Genomic DNA, 25,162 nt, shown 5'->3' with positions numbered 1-25,162 from the left:
AATAAAAAACAGTATTTTAGAAGTTTTCCCACAAAAGACCGATAATTTTTGTATACATTTGTTATAAATAGACTTTCCTGAATCTGAATAAAATTTTCAAAACCTTTTTTTTAAACATAATTTAAATTTGTTTGGTGCTACCAGTAAGTACCATAAAAATATTTTCGTGTTCATTAATTTATTCATTTCATATACGTTTTCATATAAAATATTTATTTTGCTATCATAGATTCCTTAAAATCTGTTTATTTTTTCATTTAGAGAAGACATAAATGTCAACGTATATGAAAATGAGTAAAATTTTTAAATATGTACCTCTGTATTTTATTTGGACAAAATGTTTCATTCCTTTATTTCTATTTTTTATGATTACTGCTAATTATTGGCTTAAAATGGGGTTAACTTCTAACTTTACTAACACAAACCTATATAACTTTGAAACCCAAGTTGTCAAAGATAAAAAATAAATTTTTTGTTTTTTATATAATTATTACTAATTCATAAAAAAAAAACGTTTTAAGAATTGAATAAGCAAATAAATAATAAAAAACCAATCAAAATTGGATATGAATAGATTTTTCAAAAAGAATTGTGACATTGAATGAAAAAAAAAATGTCATCAGAACGTGTTATCCAAATGGGGAGGACTCTAAAATGAATTTCGTATACATTTTTTCATGAAGTTTAATATTTTTTTAATATATAATCCTAATAAAATAATACCTGAAAAGCATATAATATATTTACGTATACGTACCATCTCCAATCTTTCTTGTGCAACTATCAGCCATTGTAAGTTATGCCAAAAACTTTATCTGTAACAAAAATAAACTGTTATGAGAATAAAAAGATGTACTTTTAAGATAAAATAGATTTTAAAACAAAAATATGGCTTATCGCATCCATTATAATTTTATTTGAATATTAATGTTGACTTTTTAAAATAGTAAATAGATGATAAATTTAACCACATACGTTATTTATATTATCAAAATATTTTCCGAAGTCCTGTATTTTTATCTGTTTACTTAAAATAGTCAATATAATATTGCAAGCTATTAAATACATACAGTATCAATAAAAAATAATGTATAAAAAATCTAAATGTTTTGTCTAATTTTATGTCACTACTGCAAATGACGTAGCCCATGGTCAAGTTGAAGGCTGAAAATATTAATAGCTATGGACTGTGAATAAATAAGTTTTATGTGAAGTAAAAAGAAAAATAAATAACCATGAAAATGTTTATTATTTTTTTTATTTATTTAATTTTACAATACGCCCAAGGGGCATTTGCAAAAATAATATGGGTAAGTACAAACATAGTAATCATTTTAAAGATAAACAATAACATGATGTTTTTAGGACATGTAGAAACCAGAAAAGCATATTGCAATGCAAAATCAAAAGTAAAACTCTGCGTCATAAAAAAAGAGTAAAATAAACATGAAACGTCGATAAACTTTTATTTATTATTAAATAAATTATTTTTATTCCGAATGTTTAAGTTTACTGTTTACCACATTGATGTGCCATTTATATATATATGTGTATTTTTTAAACAAATATTTTTTATGTTTCTGATTCTATATTGGTGGTAATACACTCATATGTCTGTGTCAACTAATTGCTAGTCCCATCTCAACATAGGACTTTTAGTCACATGGAGTTGGGACTTTTGTCTCAAATAATGTACAAATAAATAAATAATGCGCCGATCAACTAATATATAATGTTAATTTGACGCAATTTAGATGGCGTTATTTTTTATGTAAATAAGAATTTAAAAAAACAAACAATAATGAATAGTCCGGTATAAAAAATTGCATAAAAAAACAGTGGGTATATTAAGTAAATAAGAAAAATGTTAGAATAATTTTCATATGAAGTGCGATTACATTAATTCTTAGTCTTATCAAGGTATGTACGCTATTTAATTTAAAAATATACCTAACACATTACCTAACATTGAACATATTTTATATTTATTTACTCCTAGATGTTATTATTGTTAAAGAATATCCTAGATGTTATTATTGTTAAAACACGCAAGTATTTAGAGTAATTTTATTTAAAAAATCCTTCAATCCTTTTTTGAAAGGAAAAACATTGATAGAAATTTTGATATATTTGTAGTCTTGTTAAGCGTTTTCATGCGGAGAGTTTTCTAATTATTGTAGCCATATATATCTAAGTTTATTTGTCATTTACTTAATTTTTGAAAATTCCTTATTAACTCGCATGCTATAAAGGACGAATGGCCCAGTTATATTTTATTTTGTAAGTTTCTGTGCGTGTTGTTAGTATTTTGTCATTGTTCCAAAAATAAATCAAGTTCAGTTCAAAAAGTGTAGTTCGACCGTCGTAAGATCCTTGAAAAAGGAGGGGGAGGTGGTACTATCGGATTGCGCGCATATACATAAATGTGGTATATATGTGCGCATTCCGCAAGGGAACCCTTCACAACCCCTTTCGACGGTCGACCTGTAACATGTAAAAATGCAATGTTTTATAGCATAAGGGTTTATACAATATAAACAAAAAATAAATACATAACATTGCATAACGCGCGCAAAAATAGATGAGTAAATAACATCGTTACTGATAACAAGAATAACAAATTAGGTACGTACGCTTGCATCGCATCACTCTTAATACATATTTATTTATAATAAATGTATATTTTTTCTTTGTGCTATTCTGATAAACGTTCAAATATAAAAACGAAATAATATTTTTACGGTACGATACCTGAGGGTAAGAAAAATCAAAATAATATGTGCAGAGTGCAGACTAGTGTCACGTTTATTGTGGTATTAATAGATAGCGTAAATATTTGTTTGAGAGTATACATACGTATGTTTGTAATGAAAGCTAATGAAATAAATAATAATAATAAATTCTTATTCTGATGTAGGTATTTAAAAACATTTTGCATTGCGAGCCTTTTTCGGATATTATAAGTTATATTTGTCTAATTAAATTGCTGTAAAATATGCATACTTAAAATAAAATCCATTTCCTATGTATGCATGAGGTCGAGTTCAAAACATATTATTTTTTATAAATTTTAACGCAACTGGCCCTAACCTAAATGGCAGCACTCTAATGTTTAAAATGTATAATTTTGCTAATACACACTAATAATTCGATTCAGGTAATCGGAAATACACCATTTATTACAAAATCCAAATATTGTTTTCTTCGGAAATTTCTAAATCAGAAAAATATTTGTAAATTTGTGCTGTTAACGATATAATAACTGTGCTTATATTTTGCCAAGTGTGTGAAGAATCTGAAAATCGCTTTAGAAAATAAAATAAAACAATCGACAGTTCGCTTTATCTATACAGCCAAGTCCTATTTACCCAATGATAAGTGATGAGACTATAATCCTTGAGAATCTACACGTGGCTTAGTATCTGAAACAAAAAGAAAGAAACAATCAATCATTATGATACAAAAGTGTGGCAATCGCTGATTCTATCATCTTCATAAAAATCTATCGCAGTATCCGTTGTGGATAAGGTAGCGGTGCTATCAATTTAACAGACGTAAAAATGATAAAAATAGATCGAAGAACCGAGTATTTTATATTTTTTGATTGAAACATTAATCAATATTACATTAAGATTTGTCATATTCGGTGACGGATTCGATAATTAACTTGACATGGAGATTAATTTAATGCTTTTTTATTAGATAACACAGATTTAAACCATTCAATTTTTTTATTGATTGCTGTTAAATATATATATAGATACATACAATATCCAACCAATTATTTGACTGTAAACCTTAATAGCTAACAAAATGGCTAAGGCAAAACTTGCTGGAGGTCAAAAATAAAAACAACGTTATGTTTTTATACTACATAGAAACGTAGTTAATCAAATTAACGGTTGATTTAAATCAAGATTGCATTTTTGAAGACTACTTCTAAATTTTGAATTAAATAAATTATTTTAAAGCAATTAACAATTTTGAATGCAAAATAATTAGGAACGGCTTGAGAGTTTTAACTCACAATATTCTGAGTAGTTGTACAAAAAAGTTAAGTTAAAAATAATGTCACATTTATTCTTTCGAATTTCAACAAAATCATTTATTAATTTGTTAACGTTAGTTTTTCGGTGTAATTTGTAAAAAAAATCCAATTCAAAATAAATTTCAATTTTAATTTTGATTGTAATTTCAAATTTCAATTCAAATTAAATTCAAAATTTTACTCCTAAATAAAACAAATTTCATTGAATAATATTAATTTTATCTTACTATCCTTTTTTCATAAATTCACAAATTTTTAGGTTACTTAAGTACCCAATTTTAACCTTTTTAAGCTTGCAAAAAAGGACATGAGTTTGAAAATCATCTATAAATAAGTACATACAAAAAGTTATGCTTTAACCAATATTATTTTCATTTTTGCTGCGATTATTTTAGTTAAAAATATATGAAAACGGACATCATGAACAGGCAAATTCGTACAGGTAAATAAAAATAAACATCATGAACTCAAATTTATTTGACCGTCGCACTGTGGAACCAAATTCAGAATTCACAATAGTAAGTGAAAAATACCAAGTTTAAAAAAAAAATATTTTTATTATTTTTAACTTAAATACATTTTGTAATAAAGTGCGTTTTCAAAACCAAAAATGGTGGGTCATGGAGTGGAGGGGGAAGACTGTGAAAGCATGCGTTTACACGTTGCCTCAGTCATATTCTAATCGTGAGCGAAGGCGTGTATCATATATTGGCGTGTTGCGACGAATCCCCATGTTTCATGTTACCGTATATATTTTTCAAGTATTTTTTATTCAATTGCGAAGCAAGTGATATATTTGAAATAAATTTGATACTCGTATTTATAAAGAAATATTCTAGTTAAATATAAGCAAATTTTGATACCGTCTTTTCACGAAAAAAATATTTCGCGTTGATTTATTTATTTTACTTCCATCCCCTGCTCTAGACATCTTATTTTGCTTAAATATTCCTTAATATGTAGGTATGGTGAAAAATCCATAAATATTAAATCTAAGTTCAACCAGCTTTTTTAGATAAAAATTATTAACATGAAGAAGTCGTTCTAGTTTCCATGCACGTTTTTCATCAGATCTGAGTTTTATTCATTTTTACGAAGTAGGTGAATTTTTATCTTATAGGTTTACAAACCTAACTACATAATTTGACGTCAATGCTGAAATCAGGTTGAAGCTGGGATAAGACACAAAAATATTAAATTGGACATCAAATTGAGGTATACACATTTAGCATATATGCCTTAGAAACAGCTAAAACGACTATCAAATTATATCCTTTGCATAGAATGACTACTACCTTATTATTTCATGGTCCTGATGCTAAAGAATCGGCTTTGTTATCGTTCGCAGAACTTCGGGAAAAAGCAAGAAAGGGGCAAGAAATAAAGACGTAAAAACGTTACGCAGATGTTTTGCGAGGAAGTCCTCAAAATTATTTTCAACCAGGATAATACTATATTTAATATGCTACTTATATATAATCCGATGCCTGTGTATCTTCTACCGTCACAATAGATCTTCACAGGTTGCAGTGACGTTAGGATCTTGAATAACACTGACCCCCACCTCTAAGAATGTATCTTCTTTCGAAGATATAAAAAAAATGTATGTCATGGGAAGCGCTGAAGTTGCTTACACTTCCAAATTTTGAAAACACAACAGACAGCAGTGGAGAAGAAGCAGAAAATGAAGACATAAAAAAAATGGACATGTTGAAATGGAGACGAATGAGGAAGATGATATTGTTGAATCTGATTCAACAGATAAAAAGTAAATACGTATTTTGAACAGTATAAATAAAATTAAATTTGAAAATCTATAAATGTTTTATTTATGTTCACATGTTTTGAGGGTTTTTTATGGCAGAACTTTAAAAACTATTAAAATAATATTTCAAACTTATTTCTTAGGTCATAAATTATCAAAAAATATTTTTATCGTGTTTTGTGAATTTGGGCCCACTGTGCGTCGCATCGGGGTCGCGCGTTGCGTCGTCAACTCGGGTGAAAAGTCAGATAAGTCCAAATCGATATCTATTGCCACTAATATCGTAACATACTTTTCATGTATCGAACAATACCCCAGAGTAATGAGGCAGTCGTGGCGCATTATTACTCAGAGAAAAATAAAATAGTTACGTAACAAAATATGCCTGTGAACTATGTGGTTGTAAAAAAAATCATTATTACACACAACCGTGTAATTTCATGCATGTTTTTTGTGAATATTTTTTGCGTCCTTGTCATTTGAAATCATATCAAAATGTAGTGTCATGATGTTTGTATTAATGGCGTGTGCTCTACAATTTTCTATAAGTAATTATTTTACAGCGATATAAATTTCGAAACAAGCTTAAACAACCGGTACTACTAACTTTCTATAAACTTCGATTTGCTAGAATTGAAATTACATTTTAATACATAATATCTTCGATTGTCTCGCACAAAACTAGTGAAAGTAGAACACTTGTAAGTTTAAATATGTTATTTTGTAAGAAGTTACAACGTTATGTACGTTTCAAAATCCAGAAACGATGCACCTACTAATACATTTTTTAAAACAAAGTCATGACATTTTATTATAATATAAAGTATACTTATAAACTTAAATCTTTGGTATTCGAGAATATTTGTTCCGTTTAAAAATTAAATCTTCTTGCGTTTATTATACTTACAGTTTTATTTATTACACGTTAAATGCAGTATTTATTATTTAAATATGTACGAGTAATAAGCATTCGTAACGCGCCGGTGCGGTGTAACGCATTATCTTTATTGTTATTTTTTTATTTATTTTTTTATTTATAAATTTATTGCAAAAAAATATATATACATACTTAATAACATGGAATCTATATAAAACCAATTAATGTAAAATGAAAACGCGAGTGTTCTCTGTTTATGATAGTCTCCATCTAACATGGCACAGCCTGTTCTAATATGGAGATTTTCTATCTTTCGAGCGTAAGTAGTCCTATACTAATAAAACAATGACATAAAAAAGAAAAACTAAAACTTAATTATAAATGCCTAGCTAATCAAATGTAAGAAATTTAAAAATATTATTATACAAATATAAAGTATATATATGTGCCAAGAATACATATTACTTAAACATAAATAATATAGTATAATATATAATAAAACAAATATAAAGCAATGAAATACACAAAAATATAAATAATATGTGTACCAATTATATAAAGTACTACGTTTATTGATTTACATATATTTAAACTATTTTTTCACTTTTCCATAATATAAGAATTGTTTAAGCAGAATGACAATGTCAGTTACGACAACACTCAATCACTGATGAAAATTATAAATAAAAATGGAAAAAAACTACAAACAGTATTTTTTGTTATAATGAAAATGCAGTTCCACCACGAAACGTCAGCTGAGAAACAAAATATACCAAACGAGTTAATTTTCTGTAAATATGTGCATAGGTAGTATATAGGTACACTTCAATAATATTTTTCCGTATCCAAATGTTTGTACAGTTACAAAATAACTTTATCTCTAGAAAATTTACCTCAATTAAATGAAAGCACGTGTTGGTGGAGTGCTTCAGAGAATTTTATCATGAATCGAGGAATGAGGTTTAAAAACAACTAATTGTTATCACAATCGTCGTGATATTGAAAAAAACTGTAATCAAATGAAAATCTAGCTGATTGTAGACAACAACGTTTGAGTAAAAATGTCATCATGGCAACAGTCTATTTGTTTATCTCTGGCCCAATTATTAATACATGTTCCAACACTTTTCTGAATCCAGTTTTCACCGGCTGTGATAATTTCACGATGCCAGGAATCTAATTAAAATTAATATTGTTACTATGTACATGTACGTGAAAATAGCAGGGTCTATTTTTTATCCTCTTTTAGCTTAGATTAGTTTTGTCACTGAACTGCTATGAATATAAAGATAGGGATGAGTGTTTATGAAACGGACATTTTTTTAAAAACATGGTACAATTGATTTATATTTTTTAAATATTGAAAAATAAAGAAAGTTATCAATTTTTACAATGTAACCTTTAAATGCTGATAAAAGAAATCAAGAAAAGGGCCTTATTTTTTATTCAGGGTACCGTAGGTGCACACAATACAATAGTATGAAAAATACATTATTTATTTTCTTAGACATTGAAATGTTTTATTTACAAACAAAATGTGAATGGAAATTATAGGCAGGCGCCGTAGCGCAGTTGGTTAGATGGCCAACTGTGAAACTGGCGTCACGGGTTCGATTCCCGCCAGTTGCAAGAAAAAAATCCAAGAAATATGTTTTTCTCAATTGGTTTGGGTATTGTAGTATATTTTTTATTACCTCCTTCCATATCCCCTTTATCCCACCTGCTGACAAGCCTTAAAATAGAGGCTTAGCGGGTTATTCCTTTGAAAAAAAAACATCAGCATTTTTGTCCGTCAAAAGTAAACGTGGAGATTCCTCCGTAGGTTTGACGAATTAAAAAGAAATCTTCAGCGCGTCAGTGAACTATTAGATGAAACCAAGAGATGCTTTTGGTCCTTTTGAGATCATCACAACTTTAAAGTAAACTTTCGGGAAAACAAAAGGAGGTGGTAAGATGCTGCCTGAAGCATTTTTTAACCTGACCATGCTAACCAAATTTCCTCTCTCGGCAGATGTATTTTGGCCAACTGGCTTCGATCTACGGACTGCTATGATTATGGGTAGATTTGTTACTGTGCTGCACCCAATCTCGGCTCAGATCATTTAAGCTGTTTTTTTTTGCCATATATCCACGAAGCGATTGTTTCAGAGCTGATTTCCTCGGGACCATCTATATTATATACTCTGACAAATTGAAATGCGAGTTCTCTTGTTTTTTGCAGTTGTTAAAGCGTCGGTAGCACATTTTCGACGTGATTTTTGGAAGAAACAAAACATTTGAAATATATATACTAATTCGTCAAAATGTTTTCTTAATTTCGCGAAAATAACTTTCTATTCCTAAAATTAAGATTCAGAATTTTCAGCACGTTCTTTTATATTTTTTATTGTGTGTGTCAGATATATCGTTTTCGATATATCAAAACCTCCGCAGCAGCTCTAATTGACTTTTTATTTCAAATCACTTCTCTCACAGCTCGCTCCCTCCATGACTGTGTCAGTCGTTCTTATCCTCTCTTTTGTTCAAAACTCGAGATCGATAATAATACGACCATATACCAAAATATAAATTGGATTGGATAATTTATACCTAAAATATACAAATTGTTTATGAAACGGATAAAAAAATACCACGAACCGAGCGTCCGTTTCATTATGCTTTTTGGTGTCCGTTTCAAAAAACTTTTAAAAAACTTAAATTTGAATATCTTCATTACTTTTGATTTAACAAAAGACATTCATCATTTGATGCAACATATACCTAGTACCAGCAATGGCAGCAATTGATATTTCGAAAAAAATAATTGACCCAAACGTTTACGTTTTTTGAAAGTTCTTGAAAATAAATTTAAAAAATTCTGTTGAGACAAAAGTCATTCACTTGAGTCATGGGACATAGACGTTTACCTATTAATATCGTTTCAGGGCTGGTATTCTGAATTGTGAGCGAAGAGATCGCTCCGTGAGCGTGTATTTAAATACGCGTTAAAAATGCGTTATCCACGCGCGCTTTTGCGTTCAGAATACCACCCCAGGTATCGTTTTTTGTATAATTCCTTAAATGATAAAGAGAATATTCGAATACCATACATTTGATTTGCAACTCCATAAATTAAAAAGTAATATGAACTGATTTTATACTAATTAAAACAAACGATGTTTGGGGTTTAAAACTATTTAACTCAAACCCTAGTTATAGTAATATAATTATTTGGTATTTTTGCATTTACCTTGTTGAATAGCATATTAAATATAAAATAAAAAAATCGCTTGTTATTTTACGCCACACGAGAGTTTCAAATTGATAAGAGCACAAATTTCAGGTATTCAGACTTATTCATCATCAGGTCTAATACCCGTATGCAGAGACAAAACTTAAGGTGAGGAAAGTACATTCTAATTTCAAATGCAGAGAATAACCTGAAAGTGAAGACAATAGAATGTACTTTCCTTACCTCAAAGTTTGTCTCTGCATACGGGTATAAGTCTACGATAGTTTATAAGGCTCTACATATTAGTTGTGCATTTTCGGAGTAAATTTTTGTACTTGTTTATAATTTCTTGTTTTTATTTACTAAAACTGCTGTCCCAAAGTAAGTTGTCTAACTAATAGAAATACAAATTTGTAAAAAATAAAAGAGCTAGAGAAAATAAAAATTCAAAATAGTTTTTCTACTTTTCTATGAAGACTGATTATAAAATATTTTTAATAGAAACACTTCTAGATTATGACATTCCTTTTAATTTAAAATTTAAACAAAACAATACTCTTAATATTCCTTTTAACGCAACACAACAATGCAAAATATACAGATGATTACATTTTATTTATTTATTTATGTATTTGGGGAAAAAACAACAGCTATTACAATTTATTTATTTTTATTCATTTAACACAATGTTTATTGTACATTGACGGGCTTCATGCCACATGGAAATTTCTTCCAACCAACCGATAAAATAAAAGATTTATTTTTGTAATTTAAGTTACAAAACATATTCAATAAAAAAAATGCAAAGAAATACATAAATAGAAATAACTGTATTTGTCTATAAATTACATTGAATCATTTTTTTTACACAGTGGGAAAAAGGAATAAAGAGAAAAGAGGAAAGGACGATAAATGGAAAGAGTGAGATTGTGTGATTTGTGGCAAAAAAGTTATTTTATTTTGAGTAGTTATTGGTTATCGTTGATAGTGGAAAATTCCCTGGATGGGCGGAATTGCAACAGAAACTAATTCAGCTTACGATTTTTATCTTTTAAAAATGAAAATACAGCTTTCTAGAATATTCTAGTAGTGCCCTCTCAAGGAGAAACATGGCCAAGATAAACTGAACCAGGTTTCTGCCCGAGAGTTATGTCCTCTAGATCCTTTGTACGTCAATAATATTATTACTTTTTTTACAAAGCAAAGATATCTTTGCGGCCGTTGAAAAAGAAATCTTTAAATTTTTTGATAATTACGTTTTTTTTTTAAATATTTCTAGCTCTTATTATTTCTCTTCTTAGCTTGTCGTGGTCTAATACTCGTATATGCTACAAGATATATTATTTCTTGAAGCAGAGTTTACGGGCGGATTTAAAAGGTAGCGGATGCATTTGCAATTGCTACCCTGTATGAAACCTTGTAACTATCACTTATATGAGAAGGTTTATCGAAATCGATTGGGTTTTGATTTTGGGTTTGATTTTTATCATACACATGATTGCAAGTTGACGGTAAAAAACCTTTATTTATTAAAAGTACTTTTCCCCTGTCATCGGAAGAACTATCAGAAAGATGCAAAAAACTGAGTTTGATAAATTATTTAATATCTTCATTTTTTCTTCTCACTTTTCTTGCAGATTAGTCATCATCATCATAATTCCATAGGGCACTGCATTGGTAAACTAATTGCAGCGTATCTTGATCTTTTTTTTTTGTTGCATGAGGATAAGATGATCAGTCTTACGCTTCAGGTACCAGTCCAGGGACTATGAAATATTCATTGTTTTGCAGATTAGTAGTGATAAGTTAATCAATACAACCAATAATCATTTTTCGGAAAATTCGTTGGTCTCCAAGAAAAGACCGTTCTACTAGTACGACAGATCTGTTCTTACTGCGTCTATAAAAATGAAAATTTCTGCATTTACACGGGGCAACGTCAAAGAGTTTTTGACTTTTTGAAGGAAAACGCTGTACTTTGTTCCATAAATATCTGACACTTTTATTTAATGTCATCTGATTATTTTATAAATTTGGATACTATTTCAATAAAAAGTACATAATTTTTTTGATTTTTATACTTGAAACCACGGAAATGGAGACTTTTTGCCATATTTCTATTATTTTCATAGAAACTCTTAAATATATTTCTGACGCCGCACTATGGAAAATGGTAGAACAACGGCATATCATAAATGATTTTTACCAATGTTGCTACAGGCATATTTCAATTTTTAAATAGTTTAACAGTCAAACAAAAAAAAAAATTAAATTAAGTCCATGTGAATATTTTTTCAATGCCACAAAATATAATTTAATAAAGCTAAGCCTGAATATACTCAGGTGAAAGCGCCGTTGGTCAAAATAAATCAAGTGAAACTAAACCAAGGAGTATTATTTATTTATTTTTAAAATTATTAATTATGGAATTTTATCATTTTATCTACAAAAAACATAATTATTATACTTTATTATGTTATATTATCTTGTTATTTTGTGAGTAACATTGCGCAGTAAACTGATTAGGTATGTTATGTGAACACACTGGGCAGTATTTACGTAGATGCACTTAGAAAATAGTGTTTAGTAAAAAATATATAACGAGGTAAATGTTAAAAAAATATATGTATAATGCATTACTTGTTATACGTAAAATGCGTCGATATATGGGCAACTCAAAGGTTTTCTATTCATATATATATTTTTTTTATTATTAATAAAACATATAATGCAAAAAAAACATATTATACTACCAGGAATTATTAAAGAAACTCATTTGGGACCGTACATAAGAAAAATATTTTTTTTGACAATACACAATTTCATACATATTAATACATCCGAAATGGAAAGAAAACATTATTATATAAGAAACATAAAACACCATCTATATAAATTACATTCATTATTATCACTGTCAAAAAGATTTAAGAAATATTTTTGATTTGCGACACTTCTGGATTTTTTATTCAATTTTTCGTGTTTTAGCTCATCGGGCAGTTTATTATATTCGGAATGGCCAATATTTTCCAAGGACCTACTGCCGAACTTTGTTGAGCGAAACTTAGACGCATGAAGATTCCCTGAGTAACGCGTATTGTAATTGTGAATATCATGACCAAGTTTTATCTTAATTTTACGATATCACATACAAAACTTAAAAAATTATTAATCTAAAGTAAACCTCTCCGATGCAGATATGGGGGTCTAGAATCCCCCATCCTACAAATCCTAAATACGGCCCTTTGAGATATGTGATTTTTGTATGAATAATACAAGCAGAACGTTCCATTTTCTTTAGCGGTTGTATTGTAAAAAGCTTGGCAAATGAATATTTTAGATGATTTTCATGTTTCGGAATCTAACGAAAGGCCTTGTCGACTCGTGTCTGTTTATTTACCTTGCTCTTGGTAAAATGAATTGTCAAATTGACCTTTGTTATATTATTATATTATTAACATGTCCTTAAGTATTTAGCTATAGGAGGAATATCAGCCAAAAATTACATCGGCTGAATTATTTACACATGCGGGCTGTCAGGTCAGGACTAAATGAAAAACCTTCTAAAATTATATTGTTGTGAGACCCAAAATTCCCTAGAAAAAGCCTCTTAGTACCGTTATTTACCTTCAGAATGTTACGAAGTTTTATAATGTATGTATTACTTTCAAACACTCACGCATCACGAATGGACACGTTATTGCTTTACCAACTGCATTTTATATTTAACTGCTCTCAACAATTCGCCAACTAGAACTAGTTCCATAGAAAACATCGGCGGAAATTTGAAATGCTGTTTGGAAGAAAATGTAAAGTTTCATATATTTGTTTATGGAAGAAGATGCGAAAACACAAAGAGCAAAGATAAGGAAAAATAAGGTGAATATTGGATACAAAAAAAATGCAGTTGAAGGCGATAACAACTGCTGAAGTGTTATCATTGTTTACGTTGGGGACACAGTGCGGGGCGGTGTTTACTTTCGGACATGGAAAGGGTGAGCTGTACCGTGTACATAGGTACTGTATAGGAGCATATACGCATCAACATTACGACAATGAAAAGAACATTCTTCCAAGTGTAAAAACTATATTTATAACAATAATAATAATTTAAATACAATTTTTTGTTGAACAATGTTCGTACTTACAAATAGACTATTAAGTACAGCTCACATATTAATATATATAATTTATTAATATATATTATATTTATTATATATATTAATATATATGAACAAAAAAGACAATTCAGAAGCATAACATAGAAGCTATTAAGACTAGGTCCGACAAAGGAGTAATACTCGTAGATATGTTTTTATTGTACTACCAGTATGAAAATATATACGTTTTACAAAACTGATTTAAGATTAGTAGTTTTTTTAATTTAATTCGATGGAGAGTTTACGTTATGAATTACAAAGTAAAGATCGGCAAAAAACACCATGTCAAAAATACGTGCCAATTGGATGGGCATATTCAATTGGCCACGAAAATCTCGCATATAGTTTGGAATAAACAATATAGGACACCAATCACATAATTGATTAGGGTACCCCGCCGAGAGTACATTAATCAAAATAAAATCCGAAGTATGTACAATGTATAGTACATAGATACGCCGAATGTCTTGAACAAGTAGAAGAATTATTTGTGTATCTAGGAAGCATGTTTTTAAGAGATGGAAGAGTAGAAATAGATTCAAGGAGAGTTCATGCGGGCAACAAAATCAACGGCGCACTAAGCGCTAATAAAAATATGTCAATCGAAGTTAAACTGGAAGTGCACAACGGAGTTTTATTCCCAACGCTTATGTATATAAGTAAATCATGGAGTTGGCAGAGGAAGGATGAAAGCCGAGTGAACGCTGTCAAAATGCGATCTCTTAGACGAATGTGTGGGAAATCAATGTATGACAGGGTTGTGAATGATGAAATCAGGCGAGAGTGTAAATATGAGTCAGGTATAATTGATAAGATTAAGAAAGGGTCTCTGAGATGGTTTGTTCACGTAGAACGAATATACGACGAAAATAAACGGTGACGTGAGACGACGACAACCAACGAAGACGTGGCATGATCAGATAAACCAAAATCTAAAGTCTGGTCCTGTCGAAAGCAGGTGGAACCTAAGGTCATATATGACAAGATGTATGAATGTGGAAGAAGCTAGAAATGTATGCCAGGATGAACGTGTGTGGCGGTACATTCTCTCTGCCTACCCCTACGGGGAATTGGCGTGATGGTATTAGTAGTAGTAGTAGTAGTAATAGATACACGTCATAACATATTATATTATTTGGCCAGTTACGAAAAGAGGCGCCGAGGACGGAAATTAGTATAAAAGGAAATATATGCTGGTATTTGCTGCAAAACTGCGAATCAATCCCAACTAAGGATTAATAAAAGAAGCAGAATTAATGTATCTTATTTACGAAAGAATACATACAAATATAGGTAAGAATTAATTGTCATTTTTTTACTTGGGATGAAAACGTTCAATTGGTTTATTGTCCATATAAACCAAGGTAAGACAAAATTAAAATGTTGTTGATGATTTTTAACTACGTTTCATGGTTATATTGCCGCTCGTCATATGACCACTACAAAAAGCCTTTAAGATAGTAACTGGTACGAATTTTTTTTTCAAGGACATAATATACGTATTACCTTTTTTCTGATCTTTTACTAGTTGTTTTTATAAAAAGTCTTTTTTATTTTTAACACATTGTAGTCGGGCGCTTCGAACAATAGACTCTAGCCTATAGCGGGTGTTTTTCGCGATTAGCGCAAAAATATATCGCTTTCTTAAAATTGACACAATTTCTAAACCAAATAATATTTTCGATCGAAATTTTCAAAGAAATCATATTTGACATTTGATCATCAAAAATAAATAAATTTAGGTAAAAAGTGGTCAATAATTGGTTTTACTTTGCATAATCGGTCGGAACTATCTATGATTTCTTCTTTGTTAGAAAAATGCCACGCTTTCCATATCTGCCGAAACCGGTCTCTGGACATCGTTTTAGCAAAATAAGGAGTTTCGGTTGTTGGTTCAGTAGACCAGTACTCGTCCCTTATATCCTTTCGAACTTGTCCCATCAAAATAATCAGCCCCAAAAACTTTTTCATTTCTTTCAAAGTATTATTTTTCCACTTTCCCGATTTTTTATATAATTTGTAATTATGTGAGTTTTGGTGGTAATATCTATTAGATTCGTTTATAAAATATTCAAACAAATCATCACCGATAAATAACTCTATCGCATCACTTACAGTTTGAGGACAATGGACATTTGAATTCAAACCGCGGCGGCCTAAAAACGATTCCAGAACTGGAGGATTATCAAACGATGACCACTCGTCCACATCCTCATCTGAGCTCGTCTCCGAATCAGAATCACTTTCAATAGTGCGACGGTGAAACGTTCTAGGTCTTGGTATTTGTTCATCATCACTCGGTTCTTTGTCTGACAACTCTTCAATGTCATCATTCCATGAACAATTAGATAAATTGTCGGCATACACTTCATCGTCACTATCATTGGCTTGTAAAGACATTTTTGTAGGGGTAACGTCCTATACAATGCTAATATATTCAAATAAGAAAATACCAAACAGTAAACAAAACAGTGCGAGCGGTATGAAAAATAGTCCAATACGTGAAATGACTCAAACTAAACTGGAGATTGAGATCGCATAAAACTCTAGATTTCTGGCGACGCCTTTACAAGTGGCACACTAGCCAATCCGGACAAGGCATCTCAAATAACGTCGACAGACTGTCGCCTAGCACCCCAGGTAGCAAATCACCCTTCAAGGCGTTTTATTTCACGCTGATAACAAACCCGTTTAATGCCGTTTCCCGCCAACAACCGACAGTCGACAAAAACGGCATTTGCCGTGTCCCGCGGTTGACCGACAGTCCGCGAAAAACGGCAAATGCCGTGTCCCGACGACAATGTGTTAATATGTCTCTTTGTTTATTTTTATTTTTTTGACTACTTATTCTAATGTTCCGAAGATTTAAATTTTCCGGGAAAATTTCAATTATGAGAAGTTTTATGCCATTTATTATCGAAGGAAAATACTTTTGTTGGTACGTTTATACCATACTAAGATGTCTGGCAATAATGTATGGGTTCACCTTTCACTTATGTGCGTAACTAACTTTATTCATTTCGACGCTGGTGTTTAAATTTGATGGTTTTCAAATGTAAAAATAAGTCGCATTTGGTGCGATGTGATGGTGACAAACAACTACCAAACTATGATGTAGATGTAAAGGAGCATTTAAAATGTGTTTAATTGTAAAACTTTTTAATACATTTTAGAAACGTTTTCTAGTACAATTAAATGCTCGTACCGTCATAAAATATGTCCAAATGTTATTGGATTCATTTTGTTGTTTAACTTTAATATTTATTTGGTAAATAAATATGCAGTGTCGCCCTTTGTACTAATTATGATAAAGCAAAGTAGGATTCTATAACCCAAATCGATAACTTATCGATTTCATCTAATTTCTATTAATTTGTGCTGATATTTATTATTTTTATCAGTCCACTTAAAATGACCCACTAAAATATATATAATAGTTTATTGGAGCGTTTAATTGCAGCGTATCTCGTTCATTTTGACCAATATTAAAGTAAATCAATATACGCTTCGGGCGTCCGCATAGGGTTGGTATTATAAACACTTTTATAGCGCGGAACAGCGCGTATTTAGAACGTTAATACGCGCTGTGAAAGCGTTTAGAATAGCAGCTCAAGAAGTATGAAAATTTTCAGCGTAAAAACGCGTAATAAAAAAACTTTTTACATGCGAACCATACCGGGAATCTAACCCGAGATATCTTGCATAGTAGACAAAATCAAAGACAACTAGGTCTCTCGGAAGACGAAAAATATGATGCACTTAAATGTTAAAAATATGTAACATAAAAATCTAATAATAAAAAATATTTTAGTATGGTATATTAAGTTCATCGTTCTAAAATACTTGGGAATTGGTGAATGCCACTCGGAGTGAGTGGAAATTTCCCGTAAAGGTGCACGAAAATAGCTAACATGCATTCCGGGCCAAAAAATATTCCTTGAAAAGTATAAATTCTGGAAATGATTCAAATCTCTCGCCAGAAACATCATTAATTATTTGTTTCTTACATTTTCATTTATTATTTTGTTTAATACCAACTGTAGGAACTTGCACTTGTTCATTGAAAACTTTGAGTGCAAGAATAAATGCGTTTTGGCGGGCTTATTGCTAAAAACAATATCTAGCCAACCAAAAACATAGTGGTCACAAATTACATTGGTTTTTTAGTGGTCAGATATGTCTTGCACGTGTAAACTTATTAATTAAAATACTTATGTATGTAGTAAATAATTCATATTTTCTATATGATAAAGAAAGTGGATCTGCTAATGAATTTGGAAAGAGACATATTATGTACTTACTAACTTATGGTTTATATTCAAGCTTATTATTATTTTTACGAAAATTACTCAGGAAAAGCAAATCATTATATTTAAAAAAAATATTCTAATTGATTTGGTAGACTACGGGTGATTTTCAAATGTTGTCTTGAATGAAGATAAAATAATTCAGCTGTTTGATTTCACAAATATGAATGTTCAAACATAGGCAGAATGGTAAATGCTACAGAGTGTGTAATGTGGTTAGTTCATGTTCAATGACAGGCCATAAACTTTGTAAATCACTAAACTTCTCTAGTGTTCTCTATCTCTGTTGAAAAATGTTAATTTATGTTATTTTTATTTATTAAGTGTCTATTCTCAGGTAAAAATCCTGCAAAAAGAAATCGATGGGCAATAAGTCGACCTCATAGTGTACCGGTGAGTGCGTTTGCCTGCCATTAATCAATGAAAAAAGATCAACATCAGCCCTCTCGTGTCCAGTTGTGAATATAGGCCTCAGATATCCCTAGCCTGAGCCAACCGCATCCAACCACTTCCTGCAACCCGTCTTATGTCACCAGACCCCCCTTGTCTGAGGCCTGCTGACACTTCTTTTGCCGGTTCTGGGTGGCCATTCCACGACTCTTTCAGTCCATATAGAGCCTGTGGTTCTGGCTATATGACCAGCCCCGCTCCATTTCTGGTCGGCACCAATGTGGATCACATTAGTGACCTTGGATCTCACTCTTATCCATGTAATAGATATTTTGTATCTCAATGAAATACCCAGCATACTCCTTTCCATAGCACTTTGTTTCACCTATAATTTGTGTGTATATTTACACTTTTTTGTAAACATAAAAGTTTCATAGCCATATGAGTACTGAAAGAACACAAGCATTAAAAAAAATATTTTTTAATGGCATGAAAGAATAATTCAATAAAAATCAATTTAAACTATGTAATTTTACCGTGCCGTGTGAATTTGTATGATTCTGAATTCCGATACGTCTGAAATGGGCCAGCGAATTACATTTTTAAATATAGCTTTGACACCGGTAAATTAACGATGATATCATAATATTTACAACATGTATGTATTCCGAGAAGGTTAGGTTGAGGAAAGACAATGAACCAATCGTTGACATATTCGATACATCTTTAAATAATTTCAGAAGAAAATGATCGATTTAATTACCACGTTTGTGTGTGTAATAAACTATGGTTTTCTAACGTAGTGTTATTATAAAAAAATAATGATGGCTGTATTTAAATATGATAGGTTTATTATGAGTGTAAAATAGAACCAGAACCCTGGACGAGTGTTTCTTAGGTAGAAATCCTAATAAAGGAAATCAAGTGGAGATAAGCCCGCCTAGTGTAGTGGTTTGCGAGTTTTGCTGTGTTTTTTCTATTTTTATTTCTATGAATCTGTACTTACTTGGAGATATTTTTAAAGTTAAGATATATAAGGGATGATTGATTGATGAGAAAAAAACTTTTTTTTTTCTAAATCTTTATAGACATGTATGCACTTCTTCCAGCGATGTTTCAATGTTTCTTTAGCTTCTTGATAGAAATTTGTAAGACCCCTCACAACCACGCATCTACACAGCACATGCATGACCTTATTTTCGTATAAAAATTTATTTCTACGCAAATGTTCCTTGAGTTTTGGGGATAGCCGGTAGTCACTGGTGCTAGAACGGGTGAATATGTGGGTTTTTCAACCGATTCTAACCCAACCTTGTGTACTCCACGGAGCATTGTCCTGATGACACAACACTCCTGTCCCCAGTTTCTCCCTATTTTTAATTTTATCTTCTTCCGTGATTTCAGTATCAGCTTAGCGTAATGGGAGCCTCTTCTTTTGGCTCCTTTTGAGGAATAGTCAACATATTAACACCCTGCAGCATCCCAGAATTGTGAGGCCACGATCTTTCCGGATGACGTTTGTACCTGGAACTTGCGGGGGGGGTGGAGATCTCTTGGTTTCCAATGCATGATTTTACGTTTGGTTTCAGGGCCATAGTGGTGGACCTATGTTTTATCCGTGGTTACATAACGATCGAGAAAGTGCTGTTTATTTTCCTGGTAGATAGCAAGAAACGTCTTTCTTTTGTGTAAGCGTTAACATTCGAGGAAGTCATCATACCGAAAAAAAAATATCTCGAAAACTTCGGTTATTATATGTTGGATGGTATGATGTGACAGGCATATTTTTTTCTCAATCTCTCCGGTGATTATCCTTCTATCTTTTATCGCTATATCTCGTTTTTTTGGCGTTTTTGCCCGTTATAGCGGTCGCAGGAGGCCTTCCTTCATGTGCAACCTCCATGTTGTACTTACATCAAGCTGCTCTAGATTTCATCATACTTTTTGTAATCTCACCTGGTAATTAAACCTGAACCCACCATGAGTGAGGCAAGCATCTTGGCGAGTAAATTTCTTATTAATTGGACGATTTGTTTTTTGAATTTACGTTATAAATACATTATAATTATGGAAAAAGCGGTTTCATTATTTTAAACGCGTTTTTATACAATTGCGTAGATCAACTAAACCAGCCAACGACAGATCGTAAGCTCTGTAAATGCCTAAATTTCCATATTACCGTCCGTAATGTATTTCCCATCTCTGTTTAGATATCCGCCTCCGTCGATTCACACGGACTGCTGTAATTTTCATGTCTCACTTTAGGATATAAAACAATATTATATTGTGTGTTTTTTTTACCCTTTTGTTTGAACAACAGAATTCTCGACCTTATTCAAAATTAATAATTAATTCATCAACATAAAATATCATAGTTTATTGCTTCGTTGAAACATTCCACGCGTGAGATTGTAATGCTAAGTTTTCAGTTATAAAAATAATCACAATATTACAACCTTGTTCCCTTGTACCTTTGTACGGTACAATTAACAATGAAAACAGTACTTTGAGATGAAATTACGCGAAGCGTTTGAATAAATTTTGTACCTCTTTGTATAATTTTCTCATCGTGGGAATTATCTGGAAAAATTAAGTGTCACAGCGTAAATTAACAATGCAGAAGCTTGACTATTAAGGGTGGAAGTTGTTTGTCATATTCACCTCATAAATAATAAGTTGTCCACAAAAATTATGCTATGAAAAGTAATACGTAATTTGATATCTTTGGTTTATTAAATTTCTCTTTTATGGTTTATGTTTCTTGCAATATGTAATAATATCAATAATACATCCATTTATAATAATAAAGTGCGAAAATAGATTGAACCTAATGGAAATAAATTAAAAGATTGACTGTGATGTAAATTACCCATTACAAGTATTATTACTATGATGCTGGTGAATATTAAATTTAATGTCATTCAGATTGCATTGAATACGTATACCGAGTCTAGTAACTAGTAGAAGCATAACTACTATTAGCTTTGTAAATTCGTTTCGAGTTAACATTTGCAATTGCAATTACTTCTTCTTCTTTTTTCTTTAGATCGGTTGATCTGTTATCGAGTACAGGGTGATTCCTGAGCGCTGTGTTCCAGCTGTCCTTCCATCTCTTTGGTGGTCTCTCAGGCAGACGGCGACTAACTAGGATTTCATGGGCCACGGTTAAGGAGTTGATGACCCATTTTATAACCTAGTCCTAGATTTGCCGCTTCCTCTAATATCTTGTTCATAATTAAATTGAATGAAAAAGGACTCAGACTGACACCCTGTTTTATGCCACTGGCTGCTAGAATTTCATTGCACATTTCACCATCAACTTTTATTTTGGTTTTGCTGCCAGTGTTAATGTGTTGGTCTGTTTTAGTGACTGCTGGTGATATTACTTTCTCAGTTAATATTTTGATGACATCATTCAACAATACCTTATCAAACGCTTTTGTCGGGTCAATGAAGCATATGTACGCGGTATTCAAAAGATTTTTCTTAAATTTGTCTTATAATGAAAATAGCATTGATGGTGGAACGATTTCTCCTGAATGATTGCTGCTCTTCTCTGTTTGCAATGTTTTGTTCTTTATATACTTGTAAAGAGTTTGAGCGTCGAGCTTAGTAGCGAAATACCTCTACAGTTTTCAGGATTGTTCTTTTGGTCCCTTTTAAAGATGGGTAATATTATGCTTGTCTTCCAATCTTTGAGAATAGTGCAAGCAGCTAGAATTTATTAAACAATTGATATATTTCCGTTATTATGCTCACACCGGCGTATTTAATGAGCTCGTTGTGGATAATGTCAGTGCCAGAAGTCGATTTTTCAGTTTCTTGATGTGCTTTGAAACTTTTATATTGCACAGGGTTTCTTCACTTGTGACATCGATTGTTTGAATTAGCATACAAATTTTCGAAATACTTTTCCCACTCTGTTGATGATATTTTATTAACTGGTATTTGCTGATTTTTAACATTTTCCAAACCTTCTGAGCACCACGAAGATCCGGGTACCTACCTAGTCTTTTGAAAATTTCTCCCAAAAGTCAAGTTTTGTTTTGTTAATCTCTGCATCAACTCTATTTCTTACCAGTTTTTATTTTTGGTATTCTTCGGATGATGGTTGGCCTCTTAATTTTAAGCAATTGTGCTTTTTTTGTGTGCCGGTCTTTTGATTTTATTTGAAAACAAAGGTTTGGGTTTTTTCTCTTCCCGATTACTTCCGAGGCAGCCTCGGCTATGTTTGTTTTTATTTTAAACCATGCTCTTTCCACATCATCTTGTTCCACTATTGGATTGTTCTGTACTTTTTGTGATATTCTGTTTGCATAAAATTTGTGTGTGCTTTCATTTTACAATGATTTTTTATTATATTTTTCGATGATTTGGGAGTTTTAGTTTTTTTTTTGGGCGACTTTACATAATACTACATAAGTGATGGTCAGATCCTATATTTCCTGACGTTAAAGAACGTGTGTCAATAATTTGTAAGGGATGAAAAGCTCTACTGCTTAAAATACAGCCGTAAAATGTTTTATTTATAAAATCTTTAAACGTTCATTTAAATTATAAGATTTGATGAACATTAATGGGCATTTAATCTACAAACATATAAATACCTGGCAGTCAAATAACTTATGATCTGGACCCAGATAGGGAAATTAAATGCAGACTAGAGATAGCACGATCAGAAATCAGAAAAAAAATCGCATATCTGAACCACATCAAGTGAGAAGTAAAAAAGTATAGAGAAGCCTACTCCAGAGTGATCGCCAACATCCGGGGAACTTATACGGCACAGAAAGAAAACACATACTAATTGTATTTATTGCTGTTACAATTTTAATGTTTCTTTCTATTTTCAATGAATATGTATTTTCTTTAATAAATCATAAATTTTATCCGCTTATAGTAATAGAAATAATATGTAAATGATCGAATTGCAATTATCATGTTGATTAACTACTTCTGAAAATCTCCAAAAATACAGGAAAGGTAAGAAAGCGAACTAAGAAAACTCTTTTTTTTAATGTGAATCAAATTTAAAAATATTCCCATAAAGCTTAACGAAAGCCCAAAGTGGCCCATAAATAAATATGCCTAAAAAATAAAAAAGTTCACATAAAAACCGAAAGAGTGCCTCTAATAACTAGCCACCGCAGGTTCAGAGGGGGTTCCCCTAAGTGGTTACACAAATACTGAGACCGCCATAAAGACATAATTTCTATAATAGATATTATTTTTTACATTAATATTATAGGATAAGTATTTACATATTTACAACCATGTAAATTATTGTTCTTTTTTAAAAAACATTTACTTTTTTATATATATTAATTATTATTTTGTATTATTTTACGAAGCTAAATATTTTTTTGTGATATAGGGTAAAATTTAGGAATACTAATGGATGAACATCTATTATTAATATAATATGCCGCATAATATTTTTCTTGGAAAAATTCTTACCCAGTAATACTAAATGCACTCTCGTACAAGCATTACTTACTACCCATTTTAGATTACGCTGATGTTTCCATGACGGATTTAAGCTGAGAGCAACTCGATAAACTTGAACGACTTCAGAATACATGCATACGGTATATTTTTGGTCTTAGGTAATATGACCACATTTTTTACTATCGTAGGCAACTGAAATGGCTCAAAATTAGACAGCGGAGAGACTATCACTCCCTCTCACTTCTGTTCTATGTACTTCATTGTCCTAACGTTAAAATATACCTCCGTGAAAAATTATCAGTTCATAGTTTACCTCTTCGTTCTAATTCTCAAAGCACTCTCTTAATACCCATCCACAATTCCTTTTTCTTATCTAACTCATATTGTCCATGCGGTTTGACCGTGGAATCATCTCTCATTCACCATCAAAGATTTAACTACAGTATCTTTGTTTAAATCACGTCTGTAGAAATTTCTTTTCTTTTCCTTAATCTCTCCTCCTTTCCAGTTTCCCTTTTCCCATTGGGCAAAAGTATTGATTTGCGATAATTTATACACAAATACATTTATTTATATTTTTAGCTTTTTTATTTTCTATTGTACCCATATGTTTTGTAACTTGAATTATAAGAATAAAGCTTTTATTTTATTGATTCTTTGAAAGAAATTGGCATTTGGCAATAAGCCCTCCAACGTACAATTAACATTATGTACAAAAAGTTAAATAAATAAATTTAAAGAAAAAATTGTTTCTGCATTACAAAGCCTGGATTTTACTGGATTGAAAATCCTTTTTATTGTTTCATGTGAAGGGCTATTTCACTTCAGAAAATGACAAATTGATTACTTACTTGTAAATGGAAAAGAAAAAGATTATCAAGGATTTGATCTTGTTAAGTATGGTAAATACATTCAGTATAACAATCGCATTGCACATGCTAAGATAATAAAGTTAA

At 31.1% G+C, this 25,162-nt stretch overlaps 1 protein-coding gene across 4 annotated transcripts in view; it reads right to left on the bottom strand.

Annotated features, from left to right (window-relative positions):
* Positions 1-25,162, bottom strand: part of Gs2 (glutamine synthetase 2) — a 54,995-nt gene that overhangs the window by 8,956 nt on the left and 20,877 nt on the right. Inside the window, exons 2-3 of one of the 4 annotated variants that reach the window (XM_088243239.1) lie at positions 3,369-3,422; positions 758-831 (exon numbers count right to left, since the gene is read on the bottom strand). In XM_088243239.1, coding sequence (XP_088099365.1) covers positions 758-791 — 34 coding nt within the window. In that variant the 5' untranslated portion in view covers positions 792-831; positions 3,369-3,422. The remainder of the gene's footprint in view (positions 1-757; positions 832-3,368; positions 3,423-25,162) is intronic. The other 3 variants (XM_088243237.1, XM_088243240.1, XM_088243238.1) reach the window with 3 other exon arrangements.

Source organism: Micrasema longulum, unplaced genomic scaffold (genome assembly GCF_059751315.1).
Source record: "Micrasema longulum isolate JH-2025_06_02 unplaced genomic scaffold, ASM5975131v1 h1tg000197l, whole genome shotgun sequence".
Taxonomy (NCBI): Eukaryota; Metazoa; Arthropoda; class Insecta; order Trichoptera; family Brachycentridae; genus Micrasema; species Micrasema longulum.
Note: the sequence above shows the minus strand (reverse complement) of the source record. Positions and strands in the feature narration are given on the sequence as shown.